Source organism: Mauremys reevesii, linkage group 2, assembly GCF_016161935.1.
Source record: "Mauremys reevesii isolate NIE-2019 linkage group 2, ASM1616193v1, whole genome shotgun sequence".
In the NCBI taxonomy this organism is placed as follows: Eukaryota; Metazoa; Chordata; order Testudines; family Geoemydidae; genus Mauremys; species Mauremys reevesii.
In genome coordinates this window covers 205711908-205724840 of record NC_052624.1, presented here as the reverse complement: position 1 = coordinate 205724840, position 12933 = coordinate 205711908, and the positions used below count along the sequence as shown (strand labels likewise).

Genomic DNA, 12933 nt, shown 5'->3' with positions numbered 1-12933 from the left:
TAGGCTATAGCAGATTTGAACAAATCATGGTAGCACAAAATTAAGAATAGAAAAAAAATCAGATCCAACAAAGATGATTTCAGAACCTATCATACATTAAAACCTAATCAAAAAGTCACATGCTGGGCTAGGTTTACACATCAGTATTCAACATGAATCAAAATATACTTTTTTTGGTTACTGGGACTTTTATTAACTTTTAAACTTAGTGCCTTCCAGTTAATATCACATACCTTTTGTCATGAATTCAGTGACTATGAAGATTGGCTCCTCAGAAACAACAGCATATAGCGGAACAAGTTTATCATGTCGTAATTTCTTCATGATCTGAGCCTCCTGCAGGAAAGCTTCTGGCATCATTGTACCAGGTTTTAGTGTTTTGATTGCTACTTTTGTGGTTCCATTCCAAGTTCCTAGAGAAACAAATACATTTTATTGCCTCAGCTACGCTTCTAAGAGGTTTTCAACTGAAACTACTTTCATTCTTTGTTTCAATTTTTTTTTTAAGGGGATAAAGCAAGAACTATACTGAAAATTAGCTTTGAACTTTACTATATATAAATATACAGAATTACCAAATACATATGAGGGCATAATTTAATTATGGAGATCTAGTAAGTTACAAAGCAAAATTCTTTGTGTAGTCACATGAACCACTGAGATGGAATTATTAAAGCTCATTTTTTAAATGAGCTTTATTCTGATTCCCCTCACACTTCTTGTTGGGATCTCCCTCTTCATTTATTACTTCTTGTAGCCACCTTTTCTCCTCCCAGCACACTTGCTATTGCTATTCCCTCCTCAATCTTCCTTTATGGTGACTGGACTGCTTCATACCCCCTAATCGCAGATTCCTTGCTACTGGCTAAAGCTCATAATTCATGGTGTGAATTCATATCAAAAAATTACAGGGGATTATGCATTGAAAGCTCGGTCCTTGACACATATCACTGCTATTAGTAATTTTGCCTTCAACTCTTCATCAGATTATCTTTCCAGATTATAATATTTTAGGTAAAAACAAATAATTCCAACAGGATAGGTGCACATATCATACTCTTACCCATCCATACTTCTCCAAAGCATCCTTGGCCCAGCTTAACTTCTAGCCGCAAAGACTCTCTAGGTATTTCCCAGGCATCTTTTGATAATCCCTGGGTCTGGGGTTTCACAGTTGGACACACGGTCGTTAGTTTATGACACAGGCCATCAGCATGTTCTGGATAATGGGAAAATGAAATCATTTAAGTTAAATAATATGCAAAAGACTACGATAAAAGGAAATAAAATATAAAGAATGTCTATCAAAACGTTATGTTGTATTTTTTTTGCCATAGCTAAAAAGAGCTTTATTATTATTTAAAAAAAAATCAGCACACTTACTATAAGAACTATCAGACATATAGGGTATGTCTACATTGCAATGCAAGCCCAGGGTTGGTGGGACTCAAGTCAGCTGACCCACGTTAGAGAACTCTGGGCTTCAGCATCCACACTGATCCTTAATCCGTTAAGACTTCTCTAAACCAGGCTTGACGTGGGGCTCCAGTGTCTATGCTGCAGTGTGTAGACCCAAATCAAAATCAACCATATTCCAGAGTCCTTAGCACCCTCTTGAAATGTGGCTGCTTAGCCCTTTGACCACAGTGCATGGTGGGAAAACTTTATTGCCCACCCTGCATATTACAGGAAGTTTGATCAGCCCAACAACACAGGCTACTGAGAAGACTTTGTGGTTTGTGCACTCCCAGCTACCGAAGCCAGCAACATGGAGGCGGCACCTTTTGAAAAACTTCTCTGGCTTGTGCTTTCACTCTTGTGTCAGGAAACAGGTAGAGCATCCATGAGGTGCTGGTGGACATTTTGGGGGTGTTTTCTGAACCACCAAAGGCATTTTACAGGGCTTAGGATAGAGCAGGTGGAGGTATACCCAGGCATTGTGGACTTGCGCTGGCTGATGCTGCTCAGTACACTCGGTATAGCTGCTGATGCCCCCTACATAGACTAACGGTTCTTGTGCAAGGCCATAAGCGCAGACCGGTGGGATCACGTCACCATGCAGACCTGGGACGACCAGCTGTGGGTCCTGAACTTTTGCATGAAGGTGGCCACATTTCTGGAGTTTGTAGGCAGCTTGTCCCAATCCTCCAGCGTAAAGACAGATCCGTTGCCAACCAGTTCGATGTTGGAAAGTTGATTGTGGGTAAAGTGGTGGCGGAAGTTTCTGAGGAAATCAGATGTGTGGTTTACCCCATGTGGGCATAAAAGATAATCCTGAGGTAAATTGCTGACTTTGAGAGAATGGGGTTTCCAAAGTGCACCGGGAACCACACATGGGACTTATAGTTTGCCCTCCTCAAGAAACACAAGTACATAAACCACAAAAGGTACTACTCCATTGTTATACATGCCCTCATGGACCACAGAAGATGATTTATGAATGTCAACAAGAGTTGCATTGGGAAGTTCATGATGCCAGGGTTTTTCGCTCATCGGGAGTTTATTTATGGACAGGCTGGGACACTCTTCCCATCAAATGACATGGTCATAAATTGAGTTATTGTCCCTACCATTATTCTGGGGAACCCCGCCATGCCCCCTTTTGCTTTGGCTTATGAAACTATACTCTGATCTCAGAGGTCCTGGCAAAAGACGGCTTAATTACACTGTCAGCAGGTGTAGAATAATTGTGAAATGTTTATTTGAATCCTGGTGGAGATGTCGGTCTACCGATCCATTTGGATGTCAGTGTCATCAGTGTTGTCCAAATTACCGTGCTGTACTCTTTTCAATCTTTGTGAAACCAGAAGTGAGCCATTTTCCCCTAACTGGACCTATGACAGCAAGGGGCCACCGAATTGGCACACTCAGCCAGAAAGTGCATCTACCACAAATGAAGCTGGATGCACCTGGGCAACAGAAGTTGGGAATGGTTTGTGCTCTCACATTATAGACTTACATGACACAATTGAAGAGGGGAACAGTACCTTTCTGAATGTGCTTGTGGAGGGGTAGGGCTGCAGGTCATCAACTGTGAGGGGTTTCAGTGCTTGGGGAGCAGTGGGGATTTGATTGCCATGAAGTGTATTTATGAATGACATGACCATTTATGAAATTGGGGCCAGGGGCTGATTCACAGTATGGACTGATGTAAGCAAGTGGCTGAAGTATAGATTTATGTAGATAACCATACTGAGGAAGTGTGTTTGCAAACTTATTCCTAATTGCCCTGATGTGTTTATCTTTGTTATTTTAAATACACATTGTATGATGTGATGCAGTGATCGCAATACACTTTCTTGATGAAATAAAAGATTTATAAACAAGTACAATATTCACCCATTGCCAGGCAGCCAACTGCCATTACCAAGCCAAACATCAGTAACAGAACTTGTAAGAAAAAAACAAAAAAAAACACAAAAGTGCATGAACAAGTGCAAACAGTGAAACCATGTACAAGACAGAAGCCCCCTACTGTTGCACGTGCCCTGCCCCCCGTTGTCCTTTCCTTGTTTGCCATGCACTTGGCAGTGGGGGTGGAGGCATCCATATTGGAGGGGGTCCAATATGGAGGACTACAAGGGGCAAACTTACTCTGCCTAGCCGTTCATGGGGTCCAACTGCATGGGTCACCCAACCATGGAGTTTTCCAAGCTGTTTCTTGACTGCATCACAGGGTACCACACAGGGGCCTCAGGCTGTGGCACTGGTGATGCAGCAGGAGCCACTACTCATGGCCATTAGCGATATCAGCTGCTCAAACAATTCTTTTTGCTGAGGTCTGTCCTCCATCCTTAGCTGCCGTTCTTGTTCCAGGAACTGCGAGGCAAGTGCTTGCTCTCTCACTGAAACCCTACCCTCAAGCTGTGCAGCCAGCCAGAGCCTTTCCTCTTGCCTCTCACCATGCCTTTCCTCTAACCATAAGTCCCTCTCTGTTTATGGTATTGGACCTGCTTGTTGACCGTGTCCAGAACTTCAATCACAAATTCATCACGGAAATGGTTCCTCTTGGAACGGTCCGTGAAGGCACACTGGCCCAGGTGTCTGCTGCAGTGTGGGTGAGCTGTGAAGGTACCAGAGCCAGCAGAGATCAAGGGGCCTGGAATAGGACAAGACACAGAGTGCTATTGTCTCAACAGCACACTGCAGGAGCATAGAAATTGTAGAAATTCAAGGACAGAAAACTTTACTTTTCCAAACTGAACTTTAGTATATTGTAAGAGGAATGCTTCAGACCACAGAAGTTCCCTGGACAGAGCCTGGTTAATCTCAGCAAAAGAAGTGCAGAGACAATGGTAAGTTAAAAATTCAAAAGATGTTTTTTGTTTTCTAAAAATTGCAGAACTACTTGGGTTAGCAGGGTGCCATCAGCAGCCATGCTACAAAAGCTTTTTCTATTATTTCAGGACTTCCACATTTTGGGAGAGATAACAGTTGCTGTGGTGCCCAATTGGCAAAGGAGATTTTATTTCAAGCTGCTGGTGGGACACCTGCAGTGTATGCAACCTATATATTCAAATGTGTAGTGACTGAACAGCTCATCTATGAATTAAGTGGGCTGGTCAGCTACTGGGGTGGCCATAGAAAAATATGTCCTTCCCCAAAATGTGACTGCCTATCTGGAGTTCCTGCTTCAGGAAAAGTTTGCAGCTATCAGCATCTGGGATTGGGTCAGAATTCATAAAGGGGACTCAACAGGATGATGTATTAGCTTCCATATGGCTTAGCCTGTATGGAAATACACAGAACTCCACACCCATCCTCCTTGTTTCTCCTCCTGTCCCCATTTCCGGACAAAATTTCAAACCCCAGTTGAATTTGGGGCAAATGATTTTTTCACCTATGGACTACCTTTATCTGAAATGGACTAGATTTGTAAATGGAACACATTCATTTCCTCCCACCCCAGCCCCACCCACCATCCAGATCACTGTTTCCAGGCAACTCGTTACACCGTTGAGTGGTTACAAAGCCACATACTTACAGGCCTGGCAATGTAAGGTTACTTTTAAGAAATAGAAATGCCCTAGTAAAAATTCACTTTCAAGGTGCTTTTACCATTTGCATGCCATTTTGAACTCCACACAGTGGAAGGTAGGAAGGGGGGAGCCAAGCCACTGGTGGCATACAATCTGCCATTAGTGGATACACACTACTAGCTAGGTCTTTTAATAATGAGTGCATTGGTTCATAGGATGGAAATCCCTCCTATCCCTATAGTAATATAACATTAAAATGGAGCCAAAAACTTACCAGGCCCAGGGGCAACTTCTGTCCCTTCAGTGTTTGCTGCAGGCTCCGCAGTGGGCTGTGCCTCCAGGGGAGCGGGTGGATGGGGGAAATCAAACAGCTCCTTTCAGTATGGCTCCAGGATGTGCTGCTGCTTCTCCTGCTACAAAAACCTGCTTCTCCTGCTACAAAAACCTGCTCTGGGACCCATTTCAGTAAGAGTCACTTCACTGTCCTGACTCGGCACTTGCTGCTGGCTCTTCTCAGTCCCCATGTTGGATTCTGGGGCTAGAAGGGCGCCATTCTGGCTGACCAAGTCATGGTGCATTACTGTTGGCTCCATGTTCAGTGCAGTGCCCAGCATCCAGTCAAACTCCATATAAAACAGGCATGATGTTGACAAGTTGTCCAAGGTGCAGTTCTGGTTCCTGTTTTCATGTACTCAGTCTTGAGCCACTTAATCCACTCTGGTTAATTTTCAGTGCTGCCAGCTTCTTTATTTGCTGGTATGTGTAGTCATTCCCGGTACTCTTACTAAAATCCACTGTTTAGCTGGCCTCGCTCTAGAGATGCGCCAAAATCTGGCTGTGCACCCATGACCATGAAGCAGTGAACTTTGCAAAAGGCTTGTTCTGCTCAGTCTCCACTGTAAACACAGAAGGCTCTCTGATGGTATGTTTGCAGCTCAGTGTTCAGAAGACAACAGACAGGTTAAACGCTGACTCATGGAGCTGCTGCACTACACCAAGGGGGGTTGCTTCCATTTCCCTGGAGTTGACAGGAGATTCTTGGGATAGAGAGGACAATGGAAGTTGTCCCATGGGATACTTTTGTCAGACTCCGAGAGTCCCGAAGAGAGGTGTGTGTGCGCGCACTCTGTGTCTACACCAAAAAGTAATAGGGCCAACCTTTGGTCCCTGCTGGATTCCTAGGTCCGAGCCTGAGAGATGAGTCTGTAGACAAAAGGGGGGTTTGGGCTCAAACCTGAGTGAGCCCATTGCAATGTAAACATACCCTTGTACCATTTACTCAAATTTCTCTTCTTGTAAAAATCATTAAACTAGTATTGGACCATACGGATTTCAGCCTACCTGTATAGTGTTTAACCAGCTTCTGTAGAGTCTCAAATTGGGCTCTAGTTGTGATATAGTATCCACCACTGTCAAGTTTTCTGATTTTGTAGTGTTTCACATTATCGCCTCTGACCTCATCCCAGTCACGTATAGAAAGGGAATAAGCACCTAGAAAAAACAGTTAAAATTTTGTTTCTTACAAAGAAGTGTGTATATATGAAACAATATATTTTTGCCCTAGAAAGGAAGTAAGCTTTAAAAAATACCTTTAGTGGTTTCACTCTCTCGTACTAAGAAAATACCACGTTGGTTCCCAGGATTTAAAAGTAATCTCTCTGCATCTTTTCTGCCCATCTTACCAAAATACCATCTAGAAGAAGTTAAAGAAAATATTTGATAAGGTAAGTGAAGATACTGTGGTAATAATCTGCATAAAATAGCACTATAAATTCTGCTTGTATAAGTTCCACTTCCCCCCGCCCCCCCTTCAAATCTTAGGGGCCTTTCCTAGACCCTTACACCTAAATAGGCAGCAAGGTCTTGGGATACAGATGCAATGCTGCTTTATCATCATTACTCATGTAGTGATTTATAACAGAAGGCCAAATACTAAAGCGTTTCTGCTCATAATGCAAACTCCCAAACACTGATATTCATCTAAATATAGTAGTTCATGCAAATCTATATTACTAATCTGTTGGACTACTGATAAGGAACAGCAGGGATTTAAGTATCTGACTTCACTCTTAACAGCAAAATCTCTGGACTGAGCTTCCATTCACTGCAAAGAAATTCTGACTTCTACATTAAGGGGCACTGTGCTAGCATATTTTACAGATTATATTTTTCTATTCATTTCATAGAAGCATAGAAATACAGGGCTGGAAGGGACCTTGAGAAATCATCAAGTCCAGCCCCCTGCACTGAGGCAGGACCAAGTAAACCCACAACATCCCTGACAAGTGTTTGTCCCACCTGTTTTTAAAAACCTCCAGTGATGCAGGGTTCCACAATGTCCCTTGAATGCCTATTCCAGACCTTATCTACCTTATAGTTTGAAAGTTTTTGCTAATATCTAACTTAAAACTCTCTTGCTTTAGATTAAGTCCAATACTATTTGTCCTACCTTCAGTGGACAGGGAGAACAACTGGTAAGATTTTCTAAAGCTTAAATCATTTTTGTTGCTCTCTCCTGGATTCTCTCCAGTTTATTCACATTTTTCCTGAAGTGTGGCGTCCAAAACTGGACACAGTACTCCAGCTGAGGCCTCACCAGTGCTGAGTAGAGAGGGATAATTAACTCCCGTGTCTTTTAACAGGACTGTCATGTTAATACACCTCAGAATAATATTAGCTTTTTTCACAATTTCACCACATTGTTGACTCTCATTCAATTTGTGACCAACTATAACCTCTACACCAGGGGTTCTCAAACTGGGGGTTGGGACCCCTCAGGGGGTCACGAGGTTATTATATGGGGGGTTGCGAGCTGTCAGTTTCCACTCCAAACCCTACTTTGCCTCCAGGTATTAAATATATTTTTTAAAAAGTGTTTTTAATTTATAAGGGGGCTCACACTCAGAGGCTTGCTATGTGAAATAGGTCACTAGTACAAAAGTCTGAGAACCACTGCTCTACAGCCTTATCAGCATTACTACCTCCCTAGACAGTTATTCCCCATTTTGTAGTTGTGCATTTGATTTTGCCTTCTAAGTGAAATACTTTGCACTTGTCTTTATTAAAGCTTATCTTGTTGCTTTCTGACCAGCTGTCTAATTTGTCAAGGTCATTTTGAATTTTAACCCTATCCTCCAAAGTGCTTGTAACCCTTCCCAGCTTGGTGTCATCCACAAATTTTAAAAGCATGTTCTCCACTTCTTTATCCAAGTCATTAATGAAAATATTAATAGCACTGGACCCAGGACTGACCCCTGCAGGAGCCCACTAGATACACTCTCCCAGTTTTACAGTGAATCATTGATAATTACTCTCTTTGTATAGTCTTTCAACCAGTTCTGTACCCACCTTACAGTAATTTCATCTAGACCACGTCATTAGTTTGCTTATTAGAAATGTAATGTGGGACCGTGACAAAAGCCTTATTAAAATCAAGACGTAGCACATCTATTGCATCCCCCATCCACTAGGCCAGTAACCCTGTCTAAGAAGGAAATTAAGTTGGTTTGGCATGATTTATTCTTGACAAATCCATGCTGGCTATTCCTTACAACCCTATTATCCTATTGGTGCTCACAAACTGATTATTGAATTTGTCCCATAATTTGTATATATTAATATACAAAAAGAAGCCTCTCTCTATAAGCTCTAAGTTCCCTTGACATACTAACAGAACATAACAAAACCCAGGATCAAACCTAACACCTTCTTCTGATCTTCCTCAGAGACTGGGCTCAACAGCACAGGCTGGATCAGATGAAAAAAAAAAAAATACATTACCAGCATACTGAAAACACTGCAGCAGCCCATGCTTCCTTACTATCCCTCTTCCTAGCAGCCTTGCTACATGTAAAACAGGAGGATTATGTAATTTAAAGTATGCGTAAGCACAAGTGCATGCATGGCTGTGCCTACATGTACATACGTGTGCACACACGCGCACACTTGTACTATGCACATGGAACTATCCATATAAGCAGCACTTTTTACCCCTCTCACCTGCATTCTGCCAACTAGTTCATCTCTGTACTATTTCTAACATTCCAAACAGCTGCCATTTACCCTGCCTACACATGAGCCATAAAAAGTAATTCCTTTTTACACCCCCAAAATATACTCTCCTGATTTGCAGGACAGGCAAAATTTAGTCATGGGCCAGTACAGGTTTAAGGTCCAAACTGTGAACCACCATGGCTAGGAAGAGCACTTATTCCTAGCCCAGTAGATAAGATACTGTGCTTCAAAAATCATGAAAGGATGTAAAATTTTTTTAAGTTTCTAGTGTTTTAATTTGGAGGTTGTGCATTTAGAATCATGGCATCAAGCGAGGCTAGCTTTATAGGTGGAGGGAAGTGAAAAACAGTACCAATAATCTCTCTAAAACGTTTTTAAAACTGTTGCAGATCATACAGGGAAAAAAAGTAAAAGGTGCGGAATATAATGGCTTTATCGGCACTCCTTTTGAATGATCTGCAAACAAAATTAGGCATTCCAAACTCAAGCCAGTAAAAAAATTTTTAGCACACCACACTATTATTTTTCTGCCATACCATACTTGTAATTTGTATATATACACACACACTTATTTTCAAATTACAGATACCTGTGCCTCCCCACTCCAATTTATACTTTTAAGCTGACTGGGTGTAAACTATCTTATTGAATGAAGAGGCTTTCAATTTGAGGAACTACCTCCCATTGAAAGTCTTCTTCATCAGAGTATTACAACATTCCACAAAATAATTTTTAAACAGCCATTTTATTTTACCCCTTGAAAAAATAACAGGAGAATTTTGATGAACTTTTCATTGTCATTTCATATGTATATTATGGTAGTGTTCAGAAGGCACACAGTAGACATGGCTCCTGCCTCAAAAAGTTTACAATATAATTCATTCAGGCTCAGAAGTGACTGCCTAGGAGGTAAAATACTAGTACTTTCTTAGTGTGTGATGCTCTTTCCCCATTAACTCCATTGGCAAGCTCAACGGACAATCTGTAAATGCTCTTAAAAGTCAAGAGCTAATAACTGAACTCTGGATCATCCCATTTTGAGAACTACCGCAATATTTAATAAAGTGGCAATTCTTTAAAATGGTTAAAGGATTAAAATTCAGCTTGTCGCCTCTCTTATACACTTGAGACCCAGCCTTTTCACTCACCTACTACAATCCTTCCTTTTCCTACCTATACTCTTTACTCCTGGGGGAATTCTGCACCAAAAAATTAAAAAATTTTGCACATATTTTAAAGTTCTGCATATTTTATTTGTTAAAATAACACAATATAATCACGCTGGTTTCAATTATTTTGGTAATTTATTTAAACTACAATATAATGGATAGAGAATGGGAGTGGGGAGCATTGGAGGAAATCCTCAACCCCCCCCCCCCGTCTAATAGTAATGTATCTAGTATTGACCCTTCACTTCTAGTTATTAATCAACAAATATATGCAACCATATGCTCAGTGTTACACTTGAGAGGCAACTGAAGAGCAAGTGAGGGCTGGGGACTCAAACTCACAATTTATATTGGCTACTGACCATCTCCAAAAAAGGTCAGTAGCAAACAGTTCATGGAGTACATTTTGATAGGAAATGTTTTCAGTCCAAAAATTTAGACCAGTTCTAATCACTACAGTACCATAAGCGTTTATAAGGTCACACTGTCCTTTACAATAAGGCTCCTTTACACCACTCTGGCAATGTAAAGGAGCCTTCACATTTTTAAACTTGTTTTATACTCCTGGAGGAATTCACTAAGAACAATGGGAACAATTCACTAAGCAGGCAGGCTGCTACATTCTACTCTGCCTGAGGGGACAGAGCTTGCCCAACACCTACCTCCTCAGAAACACCCCAAAGCCCTGTCCCGCCACGCCGAGCGTGCCGCAATACCGAGCAAGAGGGACAGAATGTCTCTCTCTCTCTCTCATATGACTACTCAGCCCCCCTGCCCTGGCAGTGATCTACATTTCTACCAGCTGCTCTGGGCGCTCAAACTGATCTGCCTGCATTGCAGGGGAAGGACGCGTGACTGCTCTTACGGCTTCCCTTTGCTTTCCTGTCAGAAGTCATTTTTCTGCGGGGAAGCAAAGAAATCTGCGGGGGCCATCAATTCTGTGCATGTGCAGAGATGCAGAATTCCCCCAAGAGTAAGTCTTTGGGCAACATCTCACTTCCAGAAACAATCCCTGAACCTTGGGTAGTACAGCACTACCATCTCCATCGATGCCACTGCTTTGCCATCACAGGTGCAGCACTGCAGCCGTAGTAATTATGATAAACTTCAATTAGGATTTTAAATATGTTTTTTGGCTATATAGAGCAGCATTTTATAAGCAACTGAAAGATTTAATTTTTAAGAAGAAATGGTTGTCTCTCTCCGATGCAGTTGCTATTCAATATTAAAGGGCCAGGTAGTGGCAGCAGAAGCGGTAGTGATACACTGAAGTCTCAGATTGAGATTCAGGAAGCAAGTTGGGAATTGGGCTACTTTCCCAGAAGTGCAGTGAGATGTGTGAAGAAAAGGACTGGAAAAGTCCTGACCACATAACAGGGCAACGGAAGCTGGGAAACATTCCCACTGCCTGTATTGTGGAGGCAAAGGCAGTAGAGAGCTCTGTAAGTCTTAATGCAATAACTAGGTACCCTCCACCTAGCAAACAAGAATCCCTAAAGTAATTCCAGGTGATTCCTTAATTACTACATTAAAGATTATGGGCTGTACTCAGTTGTAAGAAGTGCTGGAAGTAAAAATGGTAATGTTGCCTCTATTATCAGAGATCTTTGGGGATGCTGAGCAATTTTTTGTCCCCTAACACAGATCTGTCCCTTAGATTTGGAGGAATCAATGGCTTTAAACCCTGGACAGCTTGGGAATGCCATCTGTGTAAAAGGTTTGCTTAGACCTTTGATTTCACTCACTGTCAGGGTGATGGATCCTGCTGAGTCTGCCCACCCCAGTTAATAAACAACATTCCAAAGTGTACATATCTTGATTGAAAAACAGATGGCTGTTAGATGTCAGCAATAACACATTAAAGTGTATGTGTACCAATTGAGGTATCTTCACACTTGGGCACATACTTGACTTTTTTTTTTTTTATTTAATATAAACACACACACGCCTCAATAAACAAACAATCTCATACCTATTGATACATTCTACTAAAAAGTTAGTCACTTATCTATACTTTTTACTATTTAAATAGTATTCCTATCCATTAATTAGTCAGAAGTATCATATTCCTACTTTACTGAATTAAATGTTATCTTGGTACTTATGTGGCACTGTAATAAATTAGTTCCTACATACAATTCTTTGCTAGTAAATTGTGGGCAAAAATGACTAACGGAAGACTGAATAATGCCTTACTCTTCTGCCTGAATGGAATCTGCAGGAGCTACATAATTGCTCGGGATGTAGCCAGTCTTTCCTGTCGCAATGGATCTTGCTTCCCACCAGTCTCCTTCCCTGAAATGCAATTGCAATTATCTCTAAAATGCATAAACATTGCCTCTGTCACAGGATGATGTATTATCGTTCACAAATATTCAACTCAGATCAAATTTTAGCCAGTGCAAACTTAAATTCAGAGGACATCATCCCAACTAGAATGCGGTACCTGCAAGTAAATTTTTCACTTCATCATAAACTGTATGTGTACATCTTAATTTCGTTTACTATTTTACAACAAAAATATGTACAAGAGAAACGCATTTACTCTATACCTTACATGTCAGTAATAGACTGCTTTGTTAAATGATTATTAAGCAAAGATACTGGCGTTCCAGTTATATACTGTGAAGTTCAACTTTTAGGCAGGTTTTTTAGAAGTGTCTTCTAATCGCTTTCACACATTTCAGACAAATATTTGCCACTGTTGACAATTTGGACAAAACGGCATTTCATAATGAACAGGATAAAAAATCTGCTAAAAGGAAAAAAAA

The 12933-nt window shown here is 41.3% G+C and overlaps 1 protein-coding gene across 4 annotated transcripts in view; it reads right to left on the bottom strand.

Moving 5' to 3' along the window:
• The window catches only part of YES1 (YES proto-oncogene 1, Src family tyrosine kinase), a 73347-nt gene that overhangs the window by 11651 nt on the left and 48763 nt on the right, over positions 1-12933 (bottom strand). For all 4 annotated transcript variants that reach the window (XM_039525115.1, XM_039525114.1, XM_039525112.1 and 1 more), the window contains 5 exons: positions 12359-12457; positions 6569-6672; positions 6321-6470; positions 1064-1219; positions 234-413 (listed from right to left, as the gene is read on the bottom strand). In XM_039525115.1, coding sequence (XP_039381049.1) covers positions 234-413; positions 1064-1219; positions 6321-6470; positions 6569-6672; positions 12359-12457 — 689 coding nt within the window. The remainder of the gene's footprint in view (positions 1-233; positions 414-1063; positions 1220-6320; positions 6471-6568; positions 6673-12358; positions 12458-12933) is intronic.